We start from the raw sequence: 16,064 nt of genomic DNA on the forward strand, positions 1-16,064 counted from the left end.
GCTAAGGAGATGGGGCTTGGGATCGGAGTTCATGCCGATGATGATGATGAGAGGGATGAATCCGTAGCGAGTCGCGACTTTGGCCTCCTTCAGAGACCAATTACTCCATTCCTTGAGGAGGTCCAACTTGGAAGAGGAGGAAGCTCCCTTTGATCCTTTCCCTTTTCCTTTTATGGAATTAAAATTTGTAAAGGATGAGATGAATTCCGAAGCGCGCCAAAACCCTAAGCTGTCTTTAATCTAAGGTTATAGTCTCTGGTTAGGGCTATGAACAACTGCGTAGACAAATCCTAATGTTTATCTATATTCTGTAACATTTTATTTGTGGGTCGGGTCAATTTTCTCAACTCAACAGTCAGAACTTAACCTAAAATGCTCTTCATGTGGTCAATTGATGAATACAGTACACTGTCAAAAGTTCTAATTAGTTTGTGCAGATTGTCTTGGGTGCTATTGACTCGCCACAATTTGTGCAATCATTTAAACTATTAGAGTAGCAAAAAAAAATACATGGTAAGAGGTGCACAAAACAAGTACATGGTAAGAGCTTTTAGAGTAGCCAAAAATACAATCATTTAAGAGTTAAAAGGCTATCATTTAAGAGTTTAAAGACTATATTGTTTATACAGAAATTTTTAAAGATTTATGGTTGTAGACCATCATTGAAGTGTACATGATACCAAGAACCTTTCTAGGTATGAAAACAGTGCATTTAGAGCTAAACTACAAGTCCAACAACACTTCATCTATTCTACATTCAGTTGTATTCATTTTTTTCCCTAAAACATTAATTATATATAATAAGTGAAAAGTCTTACACACTAATCATAAAACACCAAACTGAAAAGGGAAATCAAAACTAGCTAATAGAAAAATTAGTCTTCATAGCAAACACCAATAATGGCTTCTTCGACGTCTTCATTTCCAACGCCATTCTTCAACGCCATGATGCAACAGTTCATGGCAATAGCTTAAGCCAATGATAACAACTTTTTTTCCTTGAAGATCGAATTTCACCGTGCACCTTTTGATCACTTCAGAAAGATCCTTCACTGTTTTTACTTTGATTCAATTAACCATAACAATCAATAGTTGGGGGAAATGAGGTGTACCAATGTTTATTTCATGTTACAATACCTTTGAGATTTTAACGCCACAAGATTGATCTGTGAATACAAATCCCGCAAAGATGAAATAGTTTGGTACAACTTTATCACCACACTCCAGATAAACAATAGGTTTGACACGAATCTAGAGAGTGTGGACTTTTCTATCCGTCAAAATTTGGAAAACGATTGCCTTTGGTTCTCTAAGTGAGATGTATCCGTCCAAATTGATTCCATATACTCCTTTTCGCCATCGTTTCCAAACAAAGAATATGTACCAATTTTTTTTACAGTATAATAAAACCCATGATTTAGAATTATTGAAATTTAAAAGCACCATCAATGTTGAGATATATACTATCAATAATATCAATTTTAACAAAATATTAGTACTTTATAATATTTTATCATCTAAATAAATAAAAAATAACATTTTTGCTATTTCACGAACTCTTTCTTTATTTTCTAATTCTTTTTGTTTTTATATTGTATAGATACTTTTCCATTTGAGTAATTCATAATTCTACTATATCTGATTTCTTGGTCTTCAAACGGCTACAAAGAAAATGTTCTTGCAGTGACTTGTGGAAGAGCTTTGCTCTAAAAGATTCTGTAGCGAGATCAAAACTGCACAATAATTACTCCATGTGTTGCAACAAACAAATATAAACTACTTTCCACCGGGACCACTCCAGAGTTGCAACTATATGTAATCCAATAATCTCTTATTACAATAGATTTCTAATAATGTGATTCCAAATCATAAAATTCATCATGGTTCATAATCATCACATTCCTTATATTGTTGGTCATGAGTAAACCTCAAAACTTTGTAGGCTTTGCTACTATTCCTTCTTATACTATCTAGCAGTTTGGCTCCAATGTCTAGTAAATGCTCAGCCTTCACTCTCTATCTCGGAGGTGATCAAGTGGGTGAAAGAAGAGTTTAGCTACACAGTCTCGCATGATAGTATGTGGGAAGCTAAAAAAAAGCCATCACTTCAATCTTGGGAGATTTGGACCAGAGTTTTAGCGCATTACCCAAGTTCATGGATATTCTTTCCTCGTCTAATGAAATGGTAATGGACTGACAATATTCTCTTTCTCCTGATCGTAAAGAAGCATCGTTTGGTTTTGTGTTTTGGGCATTTCAATAGTCAATGAAAGGTTTTCCTCACTTAAGACCACTGATCATGGTGGATACTGTAGAGTTGAGCAGTAAACACCCTGGAAAACTGTTGGTAGCTGCGGGATTCGATGCCGGAAACAAGCATTTTTCCTTAATAAATTTTGAGTTTGTATCTATCGTATATGTATATGTATTGTTGATACACAATTTATATACATGTTCTGTATGGTAAGGATAATTATCACCAAGAAAAAGCTTGCCTACTGTTTTGGTGTTGTTAAGGAAAATTTACATTATTTTGATAATTTTTCACGCTAAAAATTAGATTTATAGGTATTTAGTGCTAATTTACTTTTGCTTCGCAAACAATCCATTAACCTACATATCATACCTATATATACTATCAGCTGTTTCATAGCAATACCATAAAATTTCAAAGCATCGTTTAAGCATACGGCTAAAAGCATTAAAATGTCATGTATCAATTCGATGGTTGATCTGAAACCTTTCAAAACCATGTAAAAGATAAAGGTCAAAATAATTCGATTGTGGAAACAATACTGCTCACAATTTTCAACAATGTGTTCGGTGGAAAAAAAAAACATAAAGTCTTTATGTCATAATTTGTTTAAAGTTCAGTCCGATCGGATTATGATATATTAATTATTGTTTAGGTTCACAATTTTTAATAAAAAATAGATCCGGCCGATCGGACATAAATTATATAATATCAAAAAAAACATTATATATATATAAATAAAATGATCAAATATAAAAATAAATTTGTCGATAATATATGTTTTAAATATTTATTAAATAAACTTACTTGGTGCATGTCTTATCTTAGTTAACATATATTTACGGTCAGTTTGACAAAAAAAAAGTGGGTTTCTCTTTTTTCTGATTAAAATTTTAATTACCGAAATTGGTAAAATCTAGCTGTCCAAAATAAAGGAGGAGACCCAAAAATGGAACACATTGTGGACATGATAGAGTTCTCTTACAAAAGGACACGGTGGTGTGTAATAGAAGAAAAGCTACTTACTTTGGTTTCTCTTGGCCAAAAAAAATCACCCCTAAGACGGCGAATAACAACAACACTCTTCTGCAAGTAAAAAAAAAAGTTACTAACATTAAATCGTTTCTGGTCCTTTCATCTTCCTGTTTTCTCCTCTTGTCAACTCAAATTTTCTAAAAGATTTGAAATTCAGAGTTTACATCATCCTTTGAGCTTTAGGGTTTTTCAATTCATTTGAGCTTTAGGGTTTATGTAATCACCTTCTTTTTTAGACAGCTTTCTCTTTTATCTCACCTTGCTTACTCTTATAGTGTTGTTTCCACTGCTACTTTATGAAGTTGAGCCTTTTTAGGGTTTCTTATTGTTATAGTGTTCTTTGACTTAGCTGAAGGCTCATGGAGACAAGAAAGATTCCTGTGTTCTGTTATTGGAACGGCAGTATCAAAGATGGCCCTGATGGTCCATTCTACCAAGAAGGATCAATTCCCAGAGTGATCAGAGTTGAGAGCAAGATAGATTTACCCACATTCTTGAATGATCTGCATCGAGTCACTGGGTTTGACAAGGCTAAGTTTCAGATTGATTTGATTGGAAGATACCCTTCCATTGTTCAACAATCTCTTGTCAAGTATATGCGTTTGCCCATTGTTGATAATTCTAGTCTTCAGACAATGCTAGAGGTTCCAAGCTACCATCCTTCTATCACCAATGTTGAGTTTTATTTAGAGGTCAAACCACTGGTTTCTCCTCCATTACCAACTAATGCTAGTTCCTCGGATAATCAGGCCTCTCTAAAGCGTTGTCGTCAAGAGGACGCTAATGTTGATGCCAATCTGAGAGAAAACAGTAACAGGTGAACTGAAGATGAGGAGAGCACAGAAGACAGAAACTGTGGGGATGCAGAAAAAGGTTCACATAAGAAAAAGCAGTTGATTTTGTCTAGTTCATGGGTTGATGAAAGCGAGTTACAAATTGGGATGTGTTTCAGAGATAAAGAGGAGCTGGACAAGGCAGTGAAGCTCTACTCTGTTAGAAGGCAACGAGAGCACCATGCATACGAATCTTCAGCTACTTTTGAGTGCAAGAGTGGCGGCTGCGGATGGATTCTCAAGGCAGCTGAAACGAAAGGAAGTGGCTTCAAGATAACTAAAAACGAAAGGAAGTGGCCATCTCTGGGATACTGATCAAAAAGATCCAGGGAGACGGCATAACCAATACACAGATCAAGAAGTTCTGGAGGCAGTCCCACATCATTGAAGAGGAGCATCTCTTTGCTGCTGTTAAGGTTGCAGCTCATGTTAGAGCCCATAATCTCTCTTTATATCCTTTTGGTTTTGACTGTTCTTGTTAGGGATTTTAGATCATTGAAGAGGAATATCAATATTTTTGAAGGGAATTTTTATAATCTCATGCTTTTCACTTTGAGAGAGACTCTTTAGTCAAACTGATTATGAAGCCCGATAACAATATCTATTGGTTTGGAGATTCAGATTTTTATGTACAGTTACATTTCAACTTTTAAGTTCCTATTCTGATACTTTGTTACTGATTAATATATTCCTTGAAAGTCTATTAGAACATTGTGAAGTATGCAGAAGCACTGATTTCTCGATTCATAACAAAAATTTTTGATAGAGAACTAAATTTCGGTAGCTCTGAACTAAGCAACCAAAATATTTTCAAGTAAGTGTGTTTTAGGTAGTAATGGTAAGTTTATATATTATTTCAATTCCTTTGCATTTTTGACAAAAACCACTCAAAAATCATTAGCTACAGTCGCCGGCGGGAAGTATATATTGACGCTACGTTTACAGTTCTAGGTTTTGTTTGTTAAATTTTAGACGCTCGCCGTGAGAGCAAGATTATCGCACGTCCTTGGGCTGGTCCTTAGGCTTTTTGGACTTAAAAGAAAATGAAAAATATGGGAGAAAATGAAGGACGGGCCTTAATACGGGACTTCTCATTTTGGTCCTTTACGTGCCAGCTGGCATTTTTTGAGCACGGGTCGAAGTCGTCTAGGGTTTGTCTCGACATTCGGTATCCATTTCAGCCTCTTCCTCTCCCGATTTAGGCTCGAAGGCGACGAAGAAGATTCGTCCGACGATTCCTCGCCGCAAACGAGATCTTGTCGGTTAGTTCGCAAGACGATACCGGTCTGTTGTCTCCACGGTCGACATCCTTCGATTCTCCTCCGTTTTCGAACCAAAAGGTATGCGTTCCTCTTCCATTCGAGATCCGTAGGATGTCAATTGAGATGATATGATTGGTAATCCGTTTGATTATGGTTTACTATTGTTAATCTTGTGTGTGGATTCGGTTGTCTCAGTCCATAGGTAGGAGAGTGTTATGGTTGATTTTTGTTGTTAATCTTTGATTATTAGTTCATCTGCCATTCGAAATCGGCTCAAATTTGTTATGTTTTTAGTTGCGAATTTTGTTCTCATGTACTGAATTAAGTAGCTTTAATATTTGCCTAGTCTCCGAAGTTGTGATTGTTTAGAAAAATGAGTGACGAAACTTGGTAGCGTGTTCATGTTTTGTTGGTAATGTTGTTGTTGTGTATTAATGCTTTGATGGTGTATGCGATGGACAAACATGAGTTGATAGGTTGTAGTTCGATTTTGTAGTAAGTATATCGCTTTTTAGTTATGTTTTGCGGTCTATTATTTCTTGTTACAGTTGCTTCTGATCACACATTGTAGTTTAGAACGAAAATTGATTGTATTGTAAATGAGAGTGTGATAGCTTTGTAGTTCAAGTACGGTATTAAGTTCTGATTGATCGTCTTTCCTCTGATATTGTTTACATTTGGTTCTTGTTCGCAGATGGCGAATCCGCATGAACCTCATTTCTTCAAGCCTCTGGTTCCCGGTTTCCACAGTGGCATCGTAAACACACTCTCTCTATTTCTCCTCTGTATATGCTCCGATTTTGTAGTTTCGCTTAACTTTGCCTTTTCTGACTTGCAGACAATACCACTTGGCTTCTTCTCACAGCACATAGAAGGGAAGACGAACCAGAAAACATGGAAACTAAGATCGGACGCTTCAGATCAAACTTGGGAAGTGATACAAGAAGGCAGGAGACTCACCGGAGGTTGGAAAGATTTCACCACAGCACATGATCTTCGAATCGGTGACATTGTCATCTTCAAACACGAAGGAGACATGGTGTTTCATGTCACTCCTTTTGGTCCTAGCTGTTGTGAGATTCAGTATACACATCCTCACATCATCAAGGAAGAAGCCGACGCGGATGATGTTGCGGATGATGGTGCGGTTGATGCTGATGACAATGAGAATCACCACAAGATTAGTAAGTTTCAATAAAAGTTAACCGTAATAGCGTAGCAAACTTGTGAGATGTTTTTGACGTGGAAAATTGTTTCTTACATTTCAGGCGGATCAGGGGCAATGTCTTCTTCCTCATTCGACTATTGTTTTATGGCTGAGGTCACTGCTTCAAACCTAAAAGCCGACAAACTTGTGAGTCAATTTTCATACGTATATATGGTTTGATCTGTTAGTCAAATATCGAAATGAAGTGATCTGTGTCTTTACGTTTTGTCTTTGCAGTCTCTTCCTGTGGCAGCTACGACTTGTACTGCTTTGAACAAACAATGCCAAGAGACGATACTAGTGAACAAAGAGGGAAATTCATGGACTGTGAGTTTGCGATTTAGCGAATCAGGCGGCATGTATTACATCACAAGAGGATGGAGAAAGTTATGTCTTGATAACAGATGCGAGATAGGAGACATATTTGTGTTCAATGTGGTTGGAGATGGAAAAACTACTCTATTGATGTGTGTATGTCCGGAAAGAAAAAAGTGTTCTGAACTACTCAGCAAACACTTGAGCAGAAAGAGTGGGAGACGTCTTTAACTTTCTTGTTCTTTCTTCTGCTTTAGCTATGTATATCGGAAAGGTTGTTTCTTTTTGCCTCAAAACTTGTTTCCTCTTTTTCAAAACTTGTTATCTTTTGCAAACTCTGACACGGTTATGTAATATTTTGTTAAACTCCAAGAAGCCTTTTTTAGTTTTGGGTTGCTTCATTCATAAACTTGTTTCCTCTTGTTCAATTAACTTGTATAATTTGATATAGAAACTTGAAAACAGATTAGAAACTTGTGTAGAAATTGGATTAAAAGATTTGAAATGTAATAGAAACTTGGATTAAAAGATTAGAAATGTAATAGAAACTTGAAAAAAATTAGAAAAAAAATGATTATCAAACGTTTAGTTGTACGAATTCAATAAAATGTTTGTTTGTTTTATTTTACATCTTTGTTTTTTTATTTCCAACTTTGTAATTTTTCATGTTTTCAATTTAATGTTATATGTTATATTTTAAAATTTTTTCTTTTTTGTCATTAATTATTTAAATAAATAATAAGTTTATTAAGAAACATCAACAAGTCCTACCAATAATCTAATTTTTTGGGATTGTCCTTAGCTTTGGTCCTTAACCTCAAAATAACAATTAATTAATCTAAGGACCCAACAATTGGTCCTAACAATAATGATGCTCTGACGCTGCGTCCCGCAAAAGAACAGGACTATTTTTATCTTCAAGCTGTTTCATGACATATTTAGCAAACTTATCTCCTTTATCAGACATTCGATCTCCCCTGCCAAAAAATCGGAGCCCACATTTGCTGGCTTACAAGTATGTACACCTCTGTATTCAGTTATTTCGAAGCCATTTCCATTCGTTTTAGCTGCCTTGAGATCCCATCCGCAGATCTTTGTGCACCTGAAATGAATTTTACTGGAATAATCATACACATCGTAGTCTCGTTGTCTTCTCTCAGAGTAGAGCTTCACTGCTTTCTTCAGCTCCTCTTGATCTCTAAAAAGCATCCCAACATACAACTCGCGTTCAGTAAGCCATGAACTAGACAAAATATATTGCTTTGAGACACTATTGCTGAGCTCTTTCGTTAGATCTGGCTTTTTCTTCTTTGAATCTTTCTGTGCAGCCTCGTTATTACCGCAGTTTACGTCATCCGTACTATTCTCCTCTTCAAGCCACCCGTTATTGTTATTCTCACGAGGGTTTCTCACATTGGCACTTTCATCTGCATCATTTTGCCGAGAACGCTTACGAGTCTGATGATTTGCTCATGGGCCATGAGAAACCGGTTTGACCTCTAAGTACAACTCCACACTGTTGATAGAAGAATGATAGCTTGGAACCTCAAGCATGGTCTCAAGACTAGAATCATCCACGATGGGCAAACGCATAGACTTCACCATTGGTTGTTGAACTACGGAAGGGTATCTACCAATCACATCCATCTGGAACTTTCCTTTTTCAAACTCAGTGACTCGATGCAGATCACTCAACAATGTGGGTAAATCAGTTCTGCTCTCAACCCGGATCACTCTTGGAGTTGATCCTTCATAGAATGGACCATCTTTTATACAGCCGTTCCAGTAACAGAACACAGAAATCTTTCTTGTCTCCATGAAACCTTGAGAAAGTTCAAAAAGACAAGGATTTGAGTTGAATGACAAAAAAGAAAAGAAAAACATGTTCGTGATTTTCAAGAAATGCATCAGACAATAATACGACATGGGGAAACATCACTAAAGGAGAAACCTTTTTAAAGAAATTAAGGTGATTAGATAAACCCTAATTTTCTACCCAAAAACAAAAAAGATTATAGCGAACGAGACATCTTGAAAACTTTACTTTTACATGGTCAAGGAGATAATAATAATATTAAGTCAGAAAAGAAAGGCTTTCTCAAAGAGAAAAACCTCAGTTACCCACCCAGAAAAGCAGATCTTCCAGCGTTGCCTTCAGTCATTTCGTCGAAAGTAAAGACTTTTTTTTGTTCTTCAGTAATATTTCTCTTTTTTTTTTTTACCTTCTTGACGACTGACGACATTCCTACTGTAAACAAGTAAATGAATATCTTCTTCAAAAAATATTTAAAAAACAAATAAATAAACAGAATTTCCAGAACTAGTCATTTCATTGTTTGTAAAAAACAAATATTGTGTACCTCTCTCTAATGGCATCTCGGTTGTCATCATTTTTTTTTTTCAAAATGAGTTTAAGTTTTGTTTTAATGGTTGCATTTATTTTTATATTTTAAATATATTTTATTATTAATAACTATTATTAACTCTAATAATATTATGCATTTTTAAAACTTACGAATTTTTGCCCAAGTATAATTTTTATTTTAACTAATTATTTGTTATATATATAAATTTAGTTTCTAAAAGAATAGACAATGATTTATATGAGCTTATAATTGTATTAATAAAGCTATTATTAATTTTAATAAAATATAAAACACAGATATTTAATATTTTAGATATAAAATAAAATTATATAAAATTTAAACACCAATTTGTAAATAAAAATTTCAATAGTAAAAATGTAGTTCTGAATAACATCCTCAAATTTGAATGGATACTAGTTTTTATGGCAACGTGGAAAATAAAACTCCAAGCAAGATGAAACACTTCTTATGGCAGTATCCCTTAAGATGTGTGGCCACTATAGATATGCTCACCAATAGACACCTGGACACCGATATGAGTTATCCTGGATATGGTGGCCAGTGGAGTCGACTAACCATAATTTTTTTAATGCTTCTCATCCTTGCAGATTTAGATTTTATGTGGGACTATTCCTCCCTTCCAAACTACTTTCTGAGCAGTACCGGTCAGAGGAAACTTTGGGTTGGACGCAAATTATAATTATGGGCCTATTGATTTTTTTTTTTAAAATACAGTTAAACAAATTACTACCACAACTGCTCGAACCTCTCACCTTACAATAGCAAAATTAACATTTTACCAACTATGCTAGTGAAGCTTTTATGCAAGTTGCGGCCAAAAATTTAGATATTTTAAAACTGGCCGGAAGCACGTGCTTGTGCCGCTTCTATCCAGGGCCGGCACTGTTTCTGAGTACATATGAATACAAAAATATGAACTCTTTGTTTTGAAACAGAAAAGAGACGGCTCCGCAGAAGCCACAATTCGACATCATGGATGGATGTAGGAAGCTAATTAGTCGGGGCACAATGATGTTTTCCATTATGATTAATTTTGGAACATGAGACATTCAATAACCATTAGTGAAAAAAAACAAAAAAAATCAGTTGGGGGGACATGCCCCCGTAACCATGGATGTGTGTCCGTCCCTATTCAACATATTCTCATGGATATGTTGGTACATCTAGAAGGCGAGGGACGACAAACTCTTTAATGAAAAATTCATCTCTCCGACTAACACTCTCCAATTAGCTTCCCTTGAGACAAAAAGTTGAGGAAAGGCTAACCAAAAGGAGGAGGAAGTTGACGAGGATCACGACGATGCTCATACTACAATTACTGAAACAGTACCCTTTTGGATACCTCAAATCCTAACTTGCCAAATCGATGCCTCATGGATCGGTAATTACAATATTAGTGGTTTATGGTGGAGTCTTAAGGATCACATTGGTATTGAATCAATTAGACTATGTGTGTGCAACAGAAGCATCTCGGATTTACATGCTGAGATGGAATGATAACTTTGGGCATCCTATGTATGAGAGACATGAGGATTCCACGATCCGCTTCGAGACGAACTGCTACCTAGTGGATATGGCCACGAGCCTGATGGACTGGCCGTGAGCCTGCATCATATTCCCTGAAGGGAGAATGTTCAGACGGGCCAACAAGCAAAAGAGGGTAGGACCATAAATTTTTTTTTCCATATAGATCAGACACTTTCAGATAGTGTCCCTCTAAAGATATCTCCTCTGACCAAATCTAACCAAATGGGTAGATGACAAAGAAAAATGATACTATTTATATCCTCACCATCTCCAATAGTACATCATTTTGTGAGGAAAAATCAAAAAATGAGGGAAAGCATTCTCTAATAATACATCATTTTGAAAAAAATATGTTTATAAAATCAAATTTGAGAAAACACTATTCACAACATCATTTAGTTTTGACCTTTTTTATTTACAAATTGATTCTTAAAAATTTCATTGTTTACGGGACTTGAACTAAAATATTGATTCCATTGAACCAGACTTTCAACCGCTTTAGGCTAAATCAAATTATCGTAATATTTATATGTATTACAAATGCTATATAAATATGAATCTATGAATTTCGGGTTTAACATCTCATATTTCACTCAGTAGCTCCTTCTTTATTTATCTTTCTTTATCTTTATTTCAGGTGAGACTGAAGAAAGTGAGTAATTGGTATCAGATAGGTGCTTTTGGTGATTTCTTTCATGCACTTGTTTTAGACTTCTCGTTTTATGACGTTATTGATAGTATTTTGGTTTCTTATATTTATTGAATTTTTTTTTCAATAGTAATAAAGTGGAAATTTGCGAGGATGAGTTTATTGTGTTGAATAAGAAAATAATAGAGTTGAGAAAATAAACTAAATCCGAAAATTCGAACCAATCCTACCCGATATAAATGAATCAGAACAGATCAAAACCCAACATAAATACCAAATGGATCTTGTTCTACGGTATTTTTGGTTTCGCGTTTTACCTGAACAGAACCCAAATAAATATCCGAAAAAAACAAAAATATAAAATCCCAAAAAGAACTTTTACCAAACCCAGTCTTAGTCCCTAATATATATCCAAATTGCATTAAGATATTATTGAATACCTACAACAATTGTTAATTACATGAGTAATTAACTCAAATACTTAGTATAATATATATATTTGGTATTTAGTAAATATTAGTGTTTTTATGTTTTGATAATTGCATCTAAAGTTTAAACAATGTTGTTTTAAGAAAAGTTTAAATAGTGCTTCTTACGTTTGAAGAGTTGGTAGTTCTTAATTTTAATTTTTGTACGTTTTATTATGTATGCTTCTGGTTCGTACAAGGCTTTGGTTTGTCATGAATCATAATATATTTGATGGAGTTTTCCCTTAAGCTTCCGACACTGCTCTAATTCATGAAAGAAAGAAACACATAGAACGAGATTGTCACAGTGTTTGGGATGAGGTTAATCAGCACTCTTCGTGTTCGTACTAAAGACCAACTCGCAGATATTCTAACTACGGCGTTTGGGAAGCCACAATTTGATGTGTTATCGCCCAAGTTGGGTGTTACAGATCTCCACACTCTAACTTGAGAGGAGTATTTGGAAGTCAGGATAATTTCCAATTCTTAGATATTCATTCCAAATCTATTTAAGATACATTCCAGATCTATTGAAGATATATTCTAATTCCAAATCTACTGAAGATATTTTTCCAGTACTCTTGTCTGAATATGGTGTAAGCTGCAACATTTGTCAATAAGAAAGTCTGCTCAGCATTCTGAATACTCTATTTACACCTCAAAAACAGGTCCTTCTTTAATCTGAGATTGTTGCAAGACCGATTCTTCTTGATCTTGAAAATAACTGCATCATTTTTCTTCTTTTGACTTGAGCAATGATGACAACAATCATCCTTGACTTTCAGAAATGCTTCATCTTTATCTTCCTATGCTTCTTCTCACTACTCTGTTACACTATCTTCTTCAGGAAACCAAAGGACTTTCCTTTGCCTCCTAGCCCTCCTTCTCTACCCATCATCGGTCATCTTCACATTCTTCTCTCTATTCAAATCCACAGATCTTTACAGAAACTCTCCTCCAAGTATGGTTCTATTCTCTATCTCCGCATCTTCAGTTGCCCAATAGTCCTTGTCTCCTCAGCATCAGCTGCTTATGAGATCTTTAGGGCACATGACGTTAACATCTCCTCTCGGGGATTCCCTCCGACGGAAGATTCCCTTTTCGCTGGTTCTTTCAGCTTCATCTCTGCTCCAAATGGAGATTACTGGAAGTTCATGAGGAAGGTTCTTGTCACCAACCTTCTAGGACCTCAGGCTCTCAAGCGGTCACAAAGAATTCGTGCTGATGAGCTAGACAGGTTTTACAATAACTTGTTCGAGAAGGCAGTGAATAAAGAGACCGTGGAGATCTTTGAGGAAGCGTTTACGCTCACTAACAACAGCATCTGCAAGTTGATCATGGGGAGGTGTTGTCCAGAGGAGGAAGGTGTGATGGAGAGTGTCAAGGGATTAGCTACTGAGTTAGATGACTTGTCGAAGACGATTATGCTGGCAAACCTATTGCCCCCATGGTTACAGAAGCTTGTTCTCTCACTGTTTAAAAAGGAATTGAAGGTTATTTTAAACAGCTTCAATGAGCTGCTCGAAAAGATTCTTGTGGAACACGAAGAGAAGCAGGGAGAGCATCTTCATGATAAGGACTTGATGGATGTGTTGTTGGAAGCTTATGGAGACGAAAATGCATCGTATAAGATCACTAGGAACCATATCAAGTCGTTTTGTGTGGTAAATATTATTTACATGAGGTGGTTTCATTGAGAAATAAAACTGCTTTGCTTAAGAAAAGGTTTTGCATCTGCAGGATCTTTTATTTGCAGGCACTACCACCCCGGCGATACCAATACCGTGGATATTGGCAGAGATCATCAAAAGCCCCAAGACTCTTGAGAGACTGAGAGAGGAACTCGATTCCGTGGTGGGGACGACAAGGTTGATTCAAGAAACAGATTTACCAAACCTCCCTTATTTGGAAGCAGTGGTCAAGGAAGGGCTAAGGCTGCACCCGCCGGAGCCTATCTTCGAGAGATTCTCCCAAGAAGGATGTATGGTAGGAGGGTTCTATGTACCAGAGAAAACAACTCTAATGGTTAATGCTTATGCTCTGATGAGAGATCCAAATTACTGGGAAAATCCTGATGAGTTTCAGCCAGAGAGATTTCTAGATACATGGAAAGATGAGAGCAAAGAGCAAGCACTTAAGTACATTCCTTTTGGAAGTGGAAGAAGAGGTTGTCCTGGAGAAAATGTATCTCATATTTTTATGGGAACTGCAATAGGAGTGATGGTGCAGGGATTTGAATGGAGATTCAAAGAAGAGGAAGTTAACATGGAAGAGGCTATTGTAGGACTGTCCTTGACTATGGCTCATCCTCTTAAGCTCACTCCTATTGCTCGAAACCCAAACTCTCTAATTCTCAATCTCAAGAATCGCGGTTAATGACTTTTTTTAGCAACACTAAAAAAAGAGAAGCATGTCGCGGTTTATTTAAAGAATAAAAAATAACATTTCTATAATATTTATACATTAAGTGTTTATCCCGCACATGCGGGTATAATCAGTTAACTATCATTGGTAAGTTATTGTTTATACTCTCAGAAATTTTAATATGTCTTTTTTTTCATTAACATTTTTTGGAAATTTGCACATGTTATAAATATTTTTTTAAAATATTTATATACTATATTTATTATTAATAAATAAATCTTATAAATAAAATTTTCAAATAACTGAATATTTATTTTTCTATTATACAACATTCAATTTTTATTTAATTAATATTTAATTTTGTATTTTCCTGTTTCTTAATTTTTTTAAATTTTTATAATTGAAACATATTTCGGATAATAACACATTTTATGATTTATTTTTATTTTAAAATATATTTTTTTAATGTTTTTAGCCAATGTATATATATATATATATTAATTTATGATAAATTATCTTAATTTAATAAATAAATTATATATATATATTAATATATATATATATATATATATATATATATATATATATATTAATTTATGATAAATTATCTTAATTTAATAAATAAATTATATATTTATATATTAATAATATATATTTAAAGGTGGAGTGTTCAACTTGGCATACTTCCAAACTCCGATCTATACTATTAAAAAACTCACTTTCAGAAAAATACTGAATCTAACATCCAATTAACTGAATCGTACAATAGTAAAATCCCGAAACCAAGTTACTACTAACAAACAAATCTGTGTAGAAAGTGGATAAACTAATTTGCTGCATGACTTCTAAACCCAAGAAAAAAATGCGGATGCACAATCTTTATGTTTTTGTGTAAAGATACAGAATAAAAAAATGTTGGACTCTTTAACTTCAACAAAAGTTTGAGAGACACACAAATTTAATATGGCCGGAATTATTTCTAAACTCTCAATCATTAAAGTTGTTATGATTTTAAGGCATATAATAAGAAACTTTGTCATTCCCAATATAATGATAACTAAGTGATTTTCCCGTGCTCATGCACGGATATAAATATTTATACAATAAATATACTATAATAATTGATTGATATTTACTTTTAATTTTAAATTAATTTATAATTTATATGTAGAATTTATATTAATAATAATATATTACTATAATTAGACATGATTTTTGATATGTTATGTCTAGTCGGTTTTATTTTTTTTACAGTCGATTTAGTTATCATTTGTGCATATTACAAATTAAGTCAAATCAAATTAGTTTTATTGATCTCTTGAATGTGCATGTATTTCCATATTATTTATCAAATTATATGTTGATATTTAAAAATATTAGAAAATAAAGCGAATATCAACAGGAAATTACATAAATAACTGATAAATTTTTGAAAGATCATGAACACATAGCAATATTTATAATAATTAAAATATTTGATAAATTCTAAATATTTTTTTGCCTTAGATTTATTGAATGACAACATGAAATTTATTTTAAATAAACTTAAAATGAAAATTAAGGTTTGCTTGGATATTTTGATTACGGTTATATTAAGTTCTACCAACATAAAAACATAAAATAAAAGACCAATCTAAATATTAAGAAAACAAATAATTTTTTTTGTATTGTTTAAAATTATGTTTTAAAATAAAATTTTTTAATTTTTCTAATATCAAGATTATCTATGTAAACTTGTTGTTTGAAATCACATTATATACAAAA

General features: G+C 34.2%; 2 protein-coding genes across 5 annotated transcripts; one reads left to right on the forward strand and one right to left on the reverse strand.

Annotated features, from left to right (window-relative positions):
- Window positions 1-438: 438 nt before the first annotated feature.
- On the forward strand, window positions 439-15,990 carry LOC103864111 (cytochrome P450 705A5). 4 transcript variants are annotated; one of them, XM_033289744.1, is made up of 4 exons: window positions 439-6,568; window positions 6,653-6,738; window positions 6,829-13,600; window positions 13,677-15,990. In XM_033289744.1, the coding sequence occupies exons 3-4, from the start codon at window positions 12,692-12,694 to the stop codon at window positions 14,310-14,312; spliced, it is 1,545 nt and encodes a 514-aa protein (XP_033145635.1). In that variant the 5' UTR covers window positions 439-6,568; window positions 6,653-6,738; window positions 6,829-12,691; the 3' UTR covers window positions 14,313-15,990. The 4 variants fall into 4 exon arrangements, with proteins under 4 accessions (XP_033145635.1, XP_033145633.1, XP_033145634.1 ...); XM_033289742.1 differs by having other exon boundaries at window positions 439-6,738; XM_033289743.1 differs by having other exon boundaries at window positions 6,653-13,600.
- On the reverse strand, window positions 7,834-9,068 carry LOC117133346. Its single transcript, XM_033289350.1, has 3 exons — window positions 9,032-9,068; window positions 8,385-8,729; window positions 7,834-8,333 (listed from the first exon to the last, which is right to left on the reverse strand). Exons 1-3 carry the CDS (start codon window positions 9,066-9,068, stop codon window positions 7,834-7,836), a joined length of 882 nt encoding a protein of 293 aa, XP_033145241.1.
- Window positions 15,991-16,064: the final 74 nt, after the last annotated feature.

This window comes from Brassica rapa, chromosome A04 (assembly GCF_000309985.2).
Source record: "Brassica rapa cultivar Chiifu-401-42 chromosome A04, CAAS_Brap_v3.01, whole genome shotgun sequence".
NCBI classification, from domain to species: domain Eukaryota; kingdom Viridiplantae; phylum Streptophyta; class Magnoliopsida; order Brassicales; family Brassicaceae; genus Brassica; species Brassica rapa.